Source organism: Wyeomyia smithii, chromosome 2 (genome assembly GCF_029784165.1).
Source record: "Wyeomyia smithii strain HCP4-BCI-WySm-NY-G18 chromosome 2, ASM2978416v1, whole genome shotgun sequence".
NCBI classification, from domain to species: Eukaryota; Metazoa; Arthropoda; class Insecta; order Diptera; family Culicidae; genus Wyeomyia; species Wyeomyia smithii.
Window position 1 is genome coordinate 212,843,092 of NC_073695.1, and position 16,767 is coordinate 212,859,858.

The window sequence follows — 16,767 nt, forward strand, 5'->3', positions numbered from 1 at the left end:
TTCATTTCGATCTCGATAGTGCCGACCAGTTAATCGCCTTCAAGGTCACCGTGCATTGTATTACGTGTGCACTGCTGCTCGTTGCCGTCGTCTATTGAAGACAAAAGAACGCATCATCGCCTATTGCTACCGTACCCCACAGACTGTACGTTGTGTCGCTACTGCGAGAGATCCAGTACCCGGCGTACTGCTGTTTGGCTGTACTGGTGCTGCTGTGTGGCTGGAGCGGCTGCAGCTTTTGCTAGCGGACTCTTGTGTGAAGGACTGGAGATTGGCATCGCCCGTGCGCTGATTGCGGTGGAGAGCGGCTGCAGAAGATAAGTAGTTTTTTTTTCTTGTTTTTTTTTTTTCTACAATATTATTTGTTGATTGGCATTTTGCGTGTGTGGCTTACGCGTCCAACATGGACGACGAACGCGGGGATGAAAACCCGCTCGTTCTACCGCCTAGCCCTCCCGGGTACAAAGTTCCAAGGGTTAAGAATGGAACCCCGCAGGAAGCTACCCATCGGCTTAAGCAGTATCCGGAGGGCAAAGTTGGTATTGGGGCTGTATTTTTCCGGCCGAAAGTGAAAGCATTGAACACAATGCAAATATGTAAAGATCTGGCACGGTTTACAGCCGTGACTGAAATTACCAAAGTACGCCCGAATAAGCTGCGTGTTTTGGGGTCTGACCTCAAGCAAGCAAACGAGATTGCTGCTTGTGAGCTCTTCACGCGGGAGTACCACGTGTACATTCCAGCTCGCATAGTTGAGATTGACGGTGTGGTCAGCGAATCGAGTCTGACTGACGAGGACCTGTTGAAGGCTGGAAAAGGCTGGAAAAGGCCTTTTCAAGGATTCTAGCTTTGAACCTGCCAAGATACTTGAATGTAAGCAATTACATTCAGTATCGCTCGACAAGGGTGTAAAAACTTACACCCCTTCAGACTCTTTTCGCGTGACTTTCGCCGGGTCTGCTCTGCCGAGCTATGTGCTCGTGAACAAGGTGCGTCTGCCCGTGCGCTTGTTTGTAACGCGGGTAATGAATTGCCTCAAGTGCAAACAGTTGGGCCATACGGCCTCCCACTGTGGCAATAAAGCACGTTGTGGCAAGTGCGGAGAGCAACATGCGGATGACGCCTGTAATAAGGGTGCTGAAAAGTGCCTTTATTGTGGGCAGACTCCGCATGAGCTGTCTGCATGTCCCGCGTACAAACAGCGCCAAGACAAGATCAAGCGGTCTCTGAAAAAGCGCTCTAAGCGCACTTTCGCAGAAATGCTCAAAGAGGCCGCTGCCACCAAACTGGTTTCCCAGAATCTCTTCGAGGTCTTGCCATCCGATTAGTCTGATTCTGACGATTCAGTTGGGGAATCTTCTTTTGTTGAACCCGGGAAATCTAGGAAGAGGAAAAACCTTTCTTCTCCTAGGCTTCCTAGGAAAGGACAGAGAAGGTCTCCATCTGAAGTGACTGATACTAAAAAACAAAAAAGTGCTGTAGAAAATCCGAAGCAAACTCCTCCGGGATTGACAAAACTGAATTCAAGTAAGGAGTTTCCGGCACTTCCAGGAACATCAAAAAACCCAACTGTTCCTTCTTTTTCGTCCAAGATTCAGCCAGAATCTGGACTGCTGAAGTTTTCAGATATTGTGGACTGGATTTTTGAAAATTTCAACATAACTGATCCTCTTAAAAGTCTTCTGCTGGCATTTCTACCAACAGTTAAAACGTTTTTGAAGCAGTTGACTGCTAAATGGCCCCTCCTTGCAGCGATCGTATCCTTCGATGGCTAATTCATCGGCTGAGATGAAGGATTCTATCTCTATTTTACACTGAAATTGTAGAAGTATCATCCCCAAAATTGATTCATTTAACGTTTTGATTAATAAGCATAAATGCGATGCATTTTCCTTCTGTGAAACTTGGCTCACTTCAAATGTAGATCTTAGCTTCAATGATTTTAATATAATTCGCCTCGACCGAGACACCCCTTAAGGAGGAGTACTTCTAGGGATTAGGAAGTGCTATTCCTTCTATCGTATTAACCTCCCCACGGTCCCAGGCGTCGAAGCTGTCGCATGTCAAATGACAATACAAGGTAAAGAGCTTTGTATTGCCTCAATATATATTCCTCCCAGAGCACAGGTTGGGCAACGGCTGCTCTTTGATTTAATAGATCTTCTTCCCTCGCCACGTTTGATTTTGGAAGATTTTAACTCTCACGGCGTGGCTTGGGGTTCCCCTTCTAATGATAACCGTTCCTCTTTGATCTATAACCTCTGCGACGACTTCGACATGACAATATTAAACAACGGGGATATGACACGCGTTCCGAAACCTCCAGCGCGCCCCAGTGCTTTAGATTTATCTTTATGTTCAACATCGCTACGGTTGGATTGCATATGGAAGGTAGTCCTTGATCCCCACGGTAGCGATCATTTGCCTATTCAAATTTCAATTGATAATGGTTCAACTCGCACGCGATCAGTTGATATTCCGTATGACCTCACACGGAATATCGATTGGAAATTATACGAGGAAATGATATCAGAAGCTGTCGAGTCGATTCAACATCACCCACCACTTGAAGAATACAACCTACTCGCGGGCTTGATTCTCGACGCCGCGTTGCAAGCCCAAACGAAGAAATATCCCGGCGTAACGATTAAAGAACGGCCTCCCACTCCGTGGTGGGACCAAGAGTGCTCCGATGTCTACACGCAAAGATCCGACGCGTTTTTGGCCTACCAGAAGGGAGGTATTATACCTGGCGACTATTTACGGTATTCGGAGCTTGATACCAAGCTTAAAAGCTTGGCTAAAGCAAAGAAACGCGGATATTGGCGTCGGTTCGTGAACGAGACGTCGAGGGAGACATCGATGAGCACTCTTTGGAACACAGCCCGAGGAATGCGGAATCGCGTAACGGTCAACGAAAGCGAGGAGTCTTCAAGTAGGTGGATATTTGATTTTGCCAGGAAAGTATGTCCGGACTCTGTTCCTGAGCAAAATGTTGTTCGCGATGCGTCTCCGGGCCACGACGCGATAGAATCACCTTTTACGATGGCAGAATTTTCAGTTGCCCTCCTGTCCTGTAACAATAACGCGCCTGGGTTAGATAGAATCAAATTCAACTTGTTGAAGAATCTATCCGGCAATGCCAAGAGGCGCTTGTTGAACTTGTTCGATAAGTTCCTGGAGCAAAACATTGTACCGCAGGATTGGAGGCAAGTGAAGGTGATCGCCGTCCAAAAACCGGAAAAACCAGCTTCTGATCACAACTCTTATAGGCCGACTGCAATGCTATCCTGTATCCGGAAATTTATGGAGAAAATGATACTCCGTCGTTTAGACCATTGGGTCGAATCAAACGGTCTACTATCAGATACTCAATTTGGCTTCCGCCGTGCCAAAGGAACGAATGACTGTCTTGCGTTGCTTTCTACAGATATTCAGCTAGCCTATGCTCGCAAAGAACAAATGGCATCTGTGTTCTTGGACATTAAGGGGGCTTTTGATTCCGTTTCTGTTGACATTCTTTCGGGCAAACTTCACCGACAAGGATTTTCACCAATTTTGAACAATTTTTTGCATGATTTGTTGTCCGAAAAGCATATGCATTTTACGTATGGCGATTTGGCAACTTTTCGTATTAGCTACATGGGTCTTCCCCAGGGCTCATGCTTAAGCCCCCTTCTTTACAATTTTTATGTGAATGACATTGACGCATGTCTGGCAAATTGATGCACGATAAGACAACTTGCAGACGACAGCGTGGTCTCTGTTACAGGAGCCAAAGCTGCCGATTTGCAAGGACCATTGCAAGATACCTTGGACAATTTGTCTGCTTAGGCTTTACAGCTAGGTATCGAATTCTCTCCGGAGAAGACTGAGATAGTAGTTTTTTCTAGGAAGCGCGAGCCTGCTCAGCTCCATTTACAGTTAATGGGTGAAACGATTTCTCAGGTTTTGGTATCTAAATATCTTGGTGTCTGGTTCGATTCGAAAGGCACCTGGGGATGTCACGTTCGGTATTTGATGAAAAAATGTCAACAAAGAGTGAATTTTCTCCGGACAATTACTGGATCATGGTGGGGCGCCCACCCAGGAGACCTCATAAGGCTTTACCAAACAACGGTATTGTCGGTGCTTGAGTACGGGTGTTTCTGCTTCTGCTTCGCTGCAAACACCCATTTAATCAAGCTGGAACGATCGCAGTATCGTTGTTTGCGTATTGCCTTAGGTTGCATGCATTCGACCCATACGATGAATTTGGAAGTTTTGGCGAGGCTCCCATTAAAAGACCGCTTTTGGGATCTGACTACTCGTATTCTCATCAAATGTGAGGTTTTGAGCCCCTTGGTAATTGAAAATTTCGATAGGCTAGTTGAACTGAATTCTCAAACCCGTTTCATGACTGTGTATTTCAATCACATGTCTCAAAGTATAAATCCTTCCTCATACACCTCCAATTGTGTCAACTTATTAGATACTTCTGTTTCTACTGTGTTTTTCGGTACATCCATGATGAAAGAAACTCGTGGAATCCCGGATCATTTACGCGTGCAGCAGATCCCTATAATATTTTATAACAATTATTAAAACATCAACTGCGACAATGCGTTTTATACTGATGGATCACTTCTCATCGGGTCCACTGGCTTCGGTATCTTCAACAATAATTTTACCGCCTCCTACAAGCTCGATAATCCTGCTTCTGCTTACGTCGCAGAATTGGCTGCAATTCAGTATACCTTAGGGATTATTGAAAAAATGCCCACGGACCATTACTTCATCTTTACGGACAGTCTCAGTTCTATTGAGGCTCTCCGATCGATGAAGGATGTAAGGCACTCTCCGTATTTCCTGGGGAATATACGGGAACATCTGAGTGCTTTATCCGAAAAATCTTATCAGATTACCTTAGTGTGGGTCCCTTCTCATTGTTCCATTCCGGGCAATGAGAAAGCGGACACTTTGGCTAAGGTGGGCGCAACAAACGGTGATATTTATAACAGACCAATTGCCTACAATGAATTTTTAAAATTTTCACGTCAGAGTACACTTGTCAACTGGCAGGCCTCGTGGGATAAGGGAGAACTGGGGAGGTGGCTACACAGCATCATCCCCAAGGTTTCCACCAAACCTTGGTTTCGGTGGTTGGATGTAGGACGAGATTTCATTCGCATGATGTCTCGGATTATGTCCAACCACTACGGGCTAGATGCACATCTCTTGCGTATTGGGCTGGCGAGCAGTAATCATTGCGTTTGTGGATTGGGGTATCAAGACATTGAACACGTGGTTTGGGTGTGTGCTGAATTCTGCGGCGCCAGATCTCTACTTTTGGATACCCTCAGGGCCCGAGGAATACAGTCCTATGTGCCAGTTCGTGATATTCTCGCTCAGCGAAACTTGCCATACATGCTACATGTTTATAGCTACTTGAAGAGCATCAAGGTGCCAATTTAACAGCGAAACAAAAAAAAACATGTTAGTTTTAGTATTAGATTTAGTTTCAGCTCGTAGTCGGAAGCGAGGGTAAAGAATTTGCCTTTAGATTATAAGATATTCTAGACCATAAGGCATTAGATTTAATTGGCTCCGTAAAACATTAATTTGTATTGTGCCGTGTCAAATAAATGTTGTGTGAACAAAAAAAAAAGTTTGGAATTTTTTTATTACTGCTATCAAAAAAGATGGATTAACCTAAAAAAAGCTGATTCATTCCTCATGAAAAAACATTATTATGGACTAAAAATAAATATTGAACATTTCAGAACTGTCCGTAAGCCGCTTTTCGACAAAGTTTTTTTATGATATCGAAACAAAAGCGTTGTACGGCCTTCACGTCGATATTCAGAATGCATCTCTTGATTCTACCAATCAACTGTTTGCAGTTCGTTGATCTCCAGTTATTTTTGCATCGAAGGAACTCAAAATCCCAAAGAAATCTTCGATTGAACGACGCTGAGATAGATTCGTTGGATTGCGTATTTGGGGTGCAAATGGAGCCGAGTGGTTGTTCAGGAACGTTTGTTTTTTTTTTTTTTTGACATGATGTGATGATATTTTATCTGGCTAAAACACTTATTTTTCATCGGTATGGTGTTTTGGAAGAAATGGCATTCAAATTTTGTTCAAACATTCGTTCCGGTATAGATCTTGATTAATAGACAAACCTCTAGGTTTAGACAAGAAGGAAACAGTCTTTTCTGTACACTACTCTAGCCGGAGTGGACCTTCCTGGCGGATTATTGTCGAGGTTTGCAGGAAACTATACACAGCTAAAACCGGAAAATTTTTGCTTTCGAAATATTTTACCGTGAACTTTTTGCCAAAATTGTTGTGCAGTTCATAGCGAACTGAAACTCAAATTATATTTTGTTCCACCTTCTGCTTTGAAAGTTTTTAATCAATTCGCTGCTCTGAGTGTTTTTATACATTTTGAGTTAATTCTTTTAACTCTTCACAATTTTATCTTCACACTTTATACAAAAACCCTATTGAGCTAACTTTTTAATTCTTCATGTTTTTGGTTTCTTTTTGTCTTGGTCATTTCCGTATTTGCGAAGCTTTTTCAGGATTTATGAGCTAAGTTTAATCTTTTTTTCTTTTTGGCTTCCAGTTTAGTTTTGATAAAAGTCATTTGAGAATGGATTTTAAAGCCTATTGTGATGTTTTTCTGACGTTTAGTTTATTTATAGCATTATGTGCAATTGTATTTCTTTCGGTTTCCTCTAGACTTTAAACGCGTTTGCAAGTATTTGGATTTCTTTACTGGTTTTAAAAGAAGTTATTTTTTTTTTTTTGCAACAACTATGTGAGCTCAACATCTCAGGTTTTTTGTTTGTTTGTTTTTTTTTTTCAAAATTTCCAGCAATATTTCACATCATTTATGTTATTAATCTCTTTCAGCTTTGGAATCATCCACAGCAAAATTTGAAGCATATTCCTGCTTTGCCGTTTTCTGTTCTTTTGGTACACAGCTCAGCCCTTTTAGACTGAATTGGGGCTAAATTTAAAATTATAACCACAGAAACGTCCGTTTTTCAACATTTCTTCGTAAGAAAATGACCATTTGGTTGAAAAGGGGGGGGGGGGTTAATGACCAGGATTGGCCACCAGGGGAGACGGGGTGGTCTAAAATGACGATTTCTCTATTCACGTGGAATGTGGCCGGTCCCCTGTATACTACCAATTGGCCGAAAACAATATTATTGATTTACAGCTTATTAGGCTATTATCAAATATATATCGGCTGAACTAATGGGTAGTAAGCTGTTTTAAGGATTCTAATAATCAAAAAAAAAAAATAAAATTACTGACAACGTGGGTTGGGTTGCAAATCCAACCAACGACATCAGAATAGTATACCAAATTGAACATGATTTTTATTCATTCGAGCAAATGCAAGTGATTTAAAATCTAAACCAAAGATCGGATGTCGTTCAAATCTAATAAAAATGCTAAACTTGACTGAAAAGCACATTCTTAGCCATGGTTTTTCCATTCCTGATTGAGTTTTAACATAGATTTTTGTAGGAGAACTCATTTCAAGCAACTATCATTCTTTGGATTGGTATTAGTGGCTCTGAATAGGAGCATTTTTCAGAAAATCTACTGTATGTAGGACAATTACACGTGATCGGAGTATTATACGTTGGATGCAAACGGAAAATGTGTTTCAATTTGCTGCAGAAACTCGATTCACCTGACTACGAATACCCAGCCGTAAACTGTGTATCTTCCACTACTCGTCAATGGAGGTGAGTATTTTTACGGCTGGGTATTTGTTTACGAGCTCGATGTGAAGACCCCTATTAATATTAAGAGTACTCATGTCGTGCTCATATACAAATACCCAACCATGAAAATAATTACCTCCATTGACGATGACGAACAATGGAAGATGCACAGTTTACGGCTGGGTATTCGTAAACAAACTCGACGTGAAGACCCCTATAATCATAGCATATCTTCAGGAAAACTAGAAAACATATTCGTGAAATAGTGGACCGTTGAATCGAAATTCGATTGTATATTTTGAAACTGTGAGGACAATGGCATATTTGAAATAATTTATTCCATGACATACGCAACTCGTAAGATCATCTGGACGAACCGGTCTTTTCCGCATAAATTGTCACCGTGTTGAAAACTGAGCGAAAAAACCCTTCGTGGGTGGATAGATAAACATACTGTTTCGGATGTGCTCCCGCTACTGACCACCAGTCTTGCTTAGTAAACGACGTTGCTAAGTAAACGTGACTCAGATGAGATACTACTAATACAACCACAAATGCCCATTTGTGGACGTGTTCTTCGTCGTGTTTGGATAAATTGTCAAAGTTCGGGTTTCCCCCTGTGACCACCCTCTTGATAAACTCGATGGAACGAGTCATCAAAGTCAACATGGGTACTGTGTTTTCGCTTATTCGTCGTTTCAGTCTCGCGGTGTTCGCCACTAGATAAACAGAAGGTCAGATTGATTGGAAATTTGATACATTTTCCGTTAATTTGATTCGAGCTTTCACGATAAAATAATAATCTGTGCGTGTTGGACATACCCAAAAAAGTGAGAAAGAAAACTGTCGTTCAGTGAAACGGAAACTCGAATTACTCAGACTTGTTTCGCAGTGTTGTGAAGCGTTTCACAAAAAGAGGCTGCCAAATGTTGGAGGAAAGCATTTGTTTATAAATAGATCGGAAAAACCTGACGAATCCTTTGGAGTAAAACTGTTTGGTTTTCGCGAAATTGGCTGTGCTGTTAGTGTCCAATCTGTCGCGAGTGTCAATTCTGTGCAAACGTGTTAAGGCTGTGAAAATCTGAGTTAGTATCACTTTCATCATATGGATGTATAGAGGAAGTGTTGATAAGGCATCCAAGCTTCATGTGCTAATTGAATTGTCACTTTTATTCTTGCGGGGTGTGTGAATCAGAAGAGTAATCAAAAATTGCAGTACTGTACAGTCGTGCAAAGGCCAGTGCACAACAACGATAATATATTAACGCGTGAGGAAGGTCATTTCGCGCTGCGTTTCTTCGTTCGGTCGTCGTAGCCGCCGCCGTCGCGTTGTGAAATACGAGTTTGTCGTCCAAAAAGTAGTGAACCTTCACGTTACCATATTGGGAAGCAAAATAATCACCCCCTCGAAATGTCGTTTCACAACGAGAATTACAATTACCCGCGAAACTGGAATGCAAATGGTTTCGGTTGGGTGAATCCTGCGGCCCTAAGTCAGCCCCAGGTTCCGTATCCCCAGATGCCAACACCGGGTTCTTCCGGGTACTCTAGTTTGAATCCTTCCATATCTGGCCAAGCTCTGTCCTATGGCTTTGTACAACCAAGTCCGGGTGGTTATCCACCCGCTCCTGCTCCCAGCTTGCCATATCCCACCATGGGCTTCTCCGGAGGTTACGGACGAATGCCAATGCCGAATGCTGGCTATGATGCACCACAAATGCCTCCAATGCCTATACCAATGCCGGGAGCTTCGAACGGATCCAGTTCTACAGAGGACGCTGCACAATCACAGGAAATCCTCTTCCAAGCCGTTTCTATTCCGATCGCAGAGGGGATGTTTTCCAGTGTAAGTAATATTCAATGAATTCTTTAATTAACGATAAAAATAAACCTTTTGCCGCCTCTGAGCGCAAACCATATAATTCACCGATTGCCAATATCCTACATCGATTGAGTTCGAAACGGCTTTGCGCAAAACAGGGAAATACACCTCTGTGGGTGGTTTGTTTATTTCTGGCGAAAGCCATTTCGTTGTGCCTTGCCTTCGCGGCTCTGACGTTGATTTTTGTGCTGTTTCGGTTTGATCATCTGGTAAACATGTGCCCTGCGAAGCCGGTATATTCGCCAGACATAAATATTTTAGCAATTACTTCGTTTGAGCTATATAAATCTATACAACAGACGTTTTACAGCAGACAAGACGCTAAAAGTTGTGTGAGCTACTATCACCGGTTGACAAAATTTGTGGTAAAAAATAATGTCACCTTTTAACGCGAGAACCTATTTTTATCATATACTTTTTAAGCCAAGATTTGAAACATTAAAATGCATAAAAAAGCCATAACCTTTTGAAAGTGCAAATGCTCCAATAGATCCCCCAAATCACTTCATTATCTTATTTGTTGTAGCCATGTTCGCCAGATGGAAGAAATATATATTTATCGATTAGATTAGAGAGAATTAACAGTCCAAAATTAGTACGTGAAATCTTCCGGAAAAGGTGTAAAACATATTACACGTACCACTGGACTAAACTAAAATTTTACAAACTAATTTCCGACATTACGACTCCAAGCCTGCATCGTGAAATCAAAGATAGAATTTGAATTTGCCGTGAAATAGCAAGGATAAAAATCCCTGGTAAAGGAAAATTGCAAAGCATGCTCTGGATTTCGAATTCGGATTCCCACTTGAACTCTTGAGCAATGTTTGAGTCTTTGAACACTAAAAGACTCGAACACTTAAACACTTTAATTTGTGAACACTTGATCACTCGTGAAACTAAGTAGGTACTTGAGACATGAGAACGATAAACAGCGGGGAGTTTTAGTAAAGCGGGCAATGTATGTAATTTTACGTGTATGCGAAAAATGAACGAGAACAGAAGGTGTGATTCAGACTTAGAAAAAATTGTCCTTATGACCGTGGGACTTGAATTCTCAATCTCCGATGTATCCGGCATGGTGTTTTGATCAATTAAACTATTGGGAAGGTAATTTCCTCTAAGAAAAATATCGTATAACCCTCTTCTATTGTATCCCGTTCCTAGCACGCCTTGATTAACCACACACACTGCCTTGTGGGAGGTAATTTTGTGACTGAGAGTGTGACTCTTCACACGCCAAGTATAACAAAATATTAAGTCTATTAAATGTATCTTAAATATATTGAGAATATACTTAATACAATATTGTTCAATACTTTTAAAATAAGTACTGGCATTCATTTACCAAAATCTAGACACTACATCAAAAGTTTAGCAATAATTCTGCTGTTTTTAAACAGCAAAACAGCAAAAAGTATAAATGTATTTTACTATAACTGAATTTTACTACTAACAATAAAGTTTATCTGTCATCAATAATTACTACAAGATACATTATTTAACTAACGCGATCAATCGGCTCACCATCAATTTCAATATTTGCGTCTAGTCTGGAGTTTGCTGAAGAAATTATCAAGTACTTTGTCTTACTAATGTTTAACTTTAGTTGCTTGAATTTTAACCAATTCGCTAGATAATGTAAATCTTGGTTTAGAAATGCTACAACATCAATCGGATGCTTCGCTGCCATGAACAGAACAGTGTCATCAGCGAAAAAATTAATATCACAGAACCGTAAAACTCGCTTCATGTCATTAATGCAAATAATAAATAAAATGGGCTCAGAACACTTCCTTGCGGTGCACCAAGTGTATTAGCAATGGATTCCGAATCAAAATCGTTAAAACGAGTCTTCAGCGTCCCGGCACACAAATAACTTTCAAACCATTTGTATGCTATTTTTTCTTTCCATTTTGCTAACACCAGATTCAAAGCAGACTCACAAGAGTGACCCTCTCGATAATCTGATTGCTCTGGGATTAGCAAGTTATTACTATTTGAATAATTCATCAGCTGGCCTTTTACAACAAGTTCTAATATTTTCTCTAATGTGTGCAACATGTTAATGGGACGGGACTCTTCGGCTTTATCCGTCCCAGTAATCTTGGGGATAGGAACCACAAGCGATTCCTTACAAACTTCAGGCACGTGTCCCGTTCGTAATGATTCAATATTTGTAATGAACCTCTCTGAAGCAAAAATTCTTGGCCTGGAAGATAGATTGGCTGGTCTTGGAAACTCGTTTCTTGATATCAGCTGATTCACACGAATTTGCATATCGATCTGGATTGATATTTCAAGGTTTCACTGAAAAATATCATGTTTATTCTCCATGAGCGACTAAATCAACGCATCCTATAAGGTTGTCGCCCATCAAATCCTTATACTGTCTTCAGCAAAGGAAAATAATAATGTAGACCTATCCAACAAGTCCTAGGCTAAACAATCCTCAGCTCTCCAATGAAAAAAAAAAAAACGATAATGTCCTCCAAAAAAGTCGCTTGTTTACAACACTCCCCTCTTCATACGAGTGGATTCGTTTCTTAGAACGCCTCATTTCGAACCGAGGAAACGGAAAAGAATCACTCGGAGCTAAATCTGGTGAATACGAAAAGTGAGAAATCGATGCTTTTGTCGTTGTCTTGGTGGAAAAGCATTTTTTCCTCGCAATATGCGACAGTTTGGACTAGATTTCTACACCCAAATGATCCAATAACATAGAACAGCATCGTTTATTGATTATTTTATCATGTTTAAGGTAGCCGATGCGAATCTCAAAACAATACTGGCCAAAATTTCACCAGCTGATTGTTGCTTTTTTATGTGCTTCAAACGACTCTCACTCGGCAAAAACACTCCGCCGACTGCCGATTGAATTCAGGACTGCGGATTTGTGTTTAACCCATTATCACGAAACACCGTAAAAAATCCTTCCTATTGTGCGAAAACAATGCCAGATTCTTCGTCGGAAGCTTGCCACTTTGTTTTTTTTTTCATTAATTGAAGAAATGCGTCACTACTAGCTAATTTTCGCGTAACTAGCTAAATTTTGCTTTACGGTAATTTAGCACGAGTTACGTTTTTTTTTCGATAATTTTCGGCGTGACTGTCTTGTTAAGTCTACTGAGTGTGGTACATCGACTGTAAAAAGTCACGGCACAATTGAGCAAAGCAATATTTTTCGGTTGAATAAGAGCAGAGTTTGTATCATTCATCAAGCCATTTTAGCAATTTTGCTTAGGCCTTCCTTTTACTGTTAGTGTCTAAATCTATTCGGACTCTTTCCAGTGCACTAAGATTTTCAATTTCTGATGCTCACCGCCATGAAGTTCACACTCAGTTACAATTATATTCTTATTTCTTTTTCTTATTTACAATTATATTCTTATTTCTATTCTCTAAGTATTCTATTTTTTTATTGTTAGTACCCGATTATCTCATTTATCCTGGTAATGCTCTTTTTGTTTAAAAAATCGACTTTCTTACAGCTCGAAAACTTTAGGAAAACCAAAAAGTCGGTTCAAAACCTAAAACAAGAAGAACCATGCATTTTTAATACATTTGTCATCAAAAAATGTTTTTCAATGTCGAAAATTCAACCTATTTCCCCGTACGTGCGGAGAAAATAACGATCACACGGATTCAAGTATATTGTAAGATTTATTTTAATAAACAAATCCTACTGAAATTAACTACTGAGACAAATCGCGCGAAATGACCGATAGTCGAATATCGACCATTTTTGATTCGAATGAAACTTTGCACACGTATTTGGCTTAGCAAACTGAGCATTTATCACAGTTGGAGAGATTTTTTACACCCATGAGTTACATTCTAAAAGGGCGTATGCCTTTTGGCACAGGTTTTATTCGAAGCATTGTAGCCCAGGAACCGTTGGTTATATAGAAAAACTGTCTGAGAATGAGTTGTAGGGAATTAAAAATGCACTCTAAAAAAAATACACACTGTACAAAAAAATTTAAATTTCAATTTAAAAAAAAAGAGTTGAATTTTTTTTTTATTTTTTTTTTAAAGAAACTTGACGTTAATACGCAACTTTTCAAAAAAAGTCCATGATGGAGAAATGAAAAGTGTTTATTTTTTTTGGTAGATTAATTTTTTATAAAAATTCTAATTTAAACATTTTTCAAAATATTTGTATTCTGATGATTTTAAAAGATGCAGAAAGTCATTTTGAATCAAAAAGCGCTTGGTAGTAAACATTTTAAAGGCATTGGTTTTCGAGTTATTTTAAATTTAAGCTCGAAAAATTATTAATATTTCGGAAAATACACGTTTTTCTTAATTTGTCCATGGTTCTCCAGCAAAAACCATACGTTCATTGGAATGCTTGCTCAAAAATATACAATTCATTCTTTGACAACAAAACGATTGGATAAATAACTCAAGCGCTAAACCTTAGCCTACCTACACGTTCCCCCTTGCCGAATGTTTTATAAAAAAATATGTTTGTCGTGCCACACTACCTACTTGTTTACTAATAATAACTGTTTGTAAAGTACGCAACCAATAACTACTGGGTTACCTATAATATCTATTTTCGTATATAAATACGATTGCACTACTCCAGATGTGTTAGTAACAGATTGCATTTTGTGAAGATGAATAAAGTGAAAATGGAATACACCAAGCCCAAATGCTGTAAACCCTTTCCTGATCATCGGTGCTCATCAAGCTTACGCAAATTAAAAAAAAAACGTTATTGCAAAATTAAAAATATTGAACAGTCAAGCTCATTTTAATACGTCTTTATCAATTTGTGATTCGTGTAGTTATTGTAATAATAGTCAAGCCACCATTCATCCCTTCGTTGTTTACTATTCAGAATCTGGAACACTTAAGAATATCAGCTTCATCATAATATCGGAAGTACTCCCCATCATGATACTGTTGCGGTTCAGGTGTTTATTGCCAAATTAATGAGTTTTTTTTTTAAAACAACAATAGAGTTGAAAAAAGCGATATTAATGTCTGATGGAGCTGCCTCACAATATAAAAATAGAAAAAACTTTGCAAGTTCAAAACAAAATATAACGTCGATGCATAGTGGCATTTTTTTTGCGACTTCTCATGGTAAAGGCCCATGCGATGCAATTGGTTGCATATTAAAACGAATGGCAGGAAATGCAAGTTTAGCTAAAGAACATGAACATCCCATTACAAGCGCAAAAGAATTGTACGATTGGTCTAATCAGAAAAGTAATAAAAATTCATCAAAAATATCATTTAGTTGGGTATCATATGAAGAATATGAACAAGGAGTAACAGAATGGAGCAATATTTTCAAAAAATCTATAATAATAGCTGCCACACAAAAGTATTACTCTTTTGTTCCGATTTCAGAAAATAAGATACAAACGAAGCTGTTTTCAAAAGATGACGAATCATTTACTTATGATGTATATAAAATATAAGGTGCAACTAGTTCTGTAAAGTATCTATGTCATAAAAAAATATGTTCCTAAGATAATAAAACTCGAAAATAAATATTTGATTCTTATATATATTTATATCACTTAGAACATCTAACTGTTTTCTTGAGAACCGTTCGCCCAATCGTTTTGTTGTCAAAGAATGAATTGTATATTTTTGGTCAAGCATTCCAATGAACGTATGGTTTTTGCTGGAGAACCATGGACAAATTAAGAAAAACGTGTATTTTCCTAAATAATTATAATTTTTCGAGCTTAAATTTAAAATAACTCGAAAACCAATGCCTTTAGAATGTTTACTACCAAGAGCTTTTTGATTCAAAATGATTTTCTTTTTTTTTAAATCATCAGAATACAAATATTTTGAAAAATGTTTGAATTAGAATTTTCATAAAAAAATCAATCTACCATAAAAAAATCATTTGTCATTTCTCCATCCTGGACTTTTTTTTAAAAGTTGCGTATTAACGTCAAGTTTCTTAAAAAAAAAATATTAAAAAGATTCAACTCTTATTTTTAAATTGAAATTTAATGTTTATTTTTAATTTTTTTTGGTCAAAAAAATTTTTTTTTGTACAGTGTATAGTTTTTTATGGTGCATTTTTAATTCCCTTCAACTCATTCTCAGACAGTTTTTTTATACAACCAACGGTTTCTGGGCTACAATGCTTCGAATAAAACCTGTGCCAAAAGGCATACGCCCTTTTAGAATGTAACTCATGGGTGTAAAAAACTCTTCACCTGTGAAAAATGCTCAGTTTGCTAAGCCAAATACGTGTGCAAAGTTTCATTCAATTAAAAAATGGTCGATTAAATTTTCGCGTATTTCCAGGCGATTTTAAATGATTTTGCTTTACTGTAACCCTGGTGAGAAGCGATTTTCTCGCTACCCCTGTTTTTTGTTGCATACTTATTTTGCTGCCATGCGGTTGTCGTTTCTCCCACTGAAAACAAAGTGTCTAGTATGAGCACTAAGGCGAAGGAATATCGGGAATATATACTAATTCAGACTATGCAAAAGAAGGTTGCTTCCAATGTCTTTTTTTTTATTCTCGCTTATTTTCCGTCGGTCTAGTTCCGCCACTGTTGTGGCCAATCACCGACGCCCAGGGAGGCGACTCCACACCCAGGACCCTAACTCACGACCCGTTTATTAACGGACCGGCGCCAACGGCTTTACTTCCTCATGCGATGGAAGGCGTGATCCCAGAGATTTTTCGCCTCAGAAAATCTCCCGGTGTCGGCTAGGATTGAATCTAGACCAGTTGGGTTGGTTGTGAGTGGATCACGCCACCTCACAACCATCGACACCTATGTCGGCGGTGGGATTCGAACCCAGGCGTCGAGCGTGGTTGGCGGAGACGTTACCAACCACACTAGGCCCCCGCTCATTGCTTCCAATGTCTGAGGATGGAATTTTGTAACTGTATCTGATTCTGGGAAAGGCTGATCTGATTCTGGGAGAGGCTCTGGCAGCCGGGCTAACGTCGGCGCGTTTAAACAAAACATCATTTTCCATGTTTTGATAAAACTTCATATCTCAGATACCGTAAGAGCTGTAGACAATATTTGACACTCTTTTTAAAGGGTTTTGAATTTCCAATCGAATGGTATCATCGAACCTAGCGTTCAGTGTTGCCAGCATAGATATTTTTGCGTTTGAAAACTAAAATTGCGTTTATCTTAAAACACCTCCATT

The 16,767-nt window shown here is 39.4% G+C and overlaps 1 protein-coding gene across 4 annotated transcripts in view; it reads left to right on the plus strand.

Moving 5' to 3' along the window:
• Positions 1-8,399: 8,399 nt before the first annotated feature.
• Positions 8,400-16,767, plus strand: part of LOC129723744 (calpain-A-like) — a 74,249-nt gene continuing 65,881 nt past the window's right edge. For 2 of the 4 annotated variants that reach the window (XM_055678143.1, XM_055678145.1), the window contains exon 1: positions 8,402-9,576. In XM_055678143.1, the coding sequence (XP_055534118.1) occupies positions 9,142-9,576 (435 nt within the window). In that variant the 5' untranslated portion in view covers positions 8,402-9,141. Of the gene's footprint in view, positions 9,577-16,767 lie in introns of all 4 variants that reach the window. The other 2 variants (XM_055678142.1, XM_055678144.1) reach the window with 2 other exon arrangements.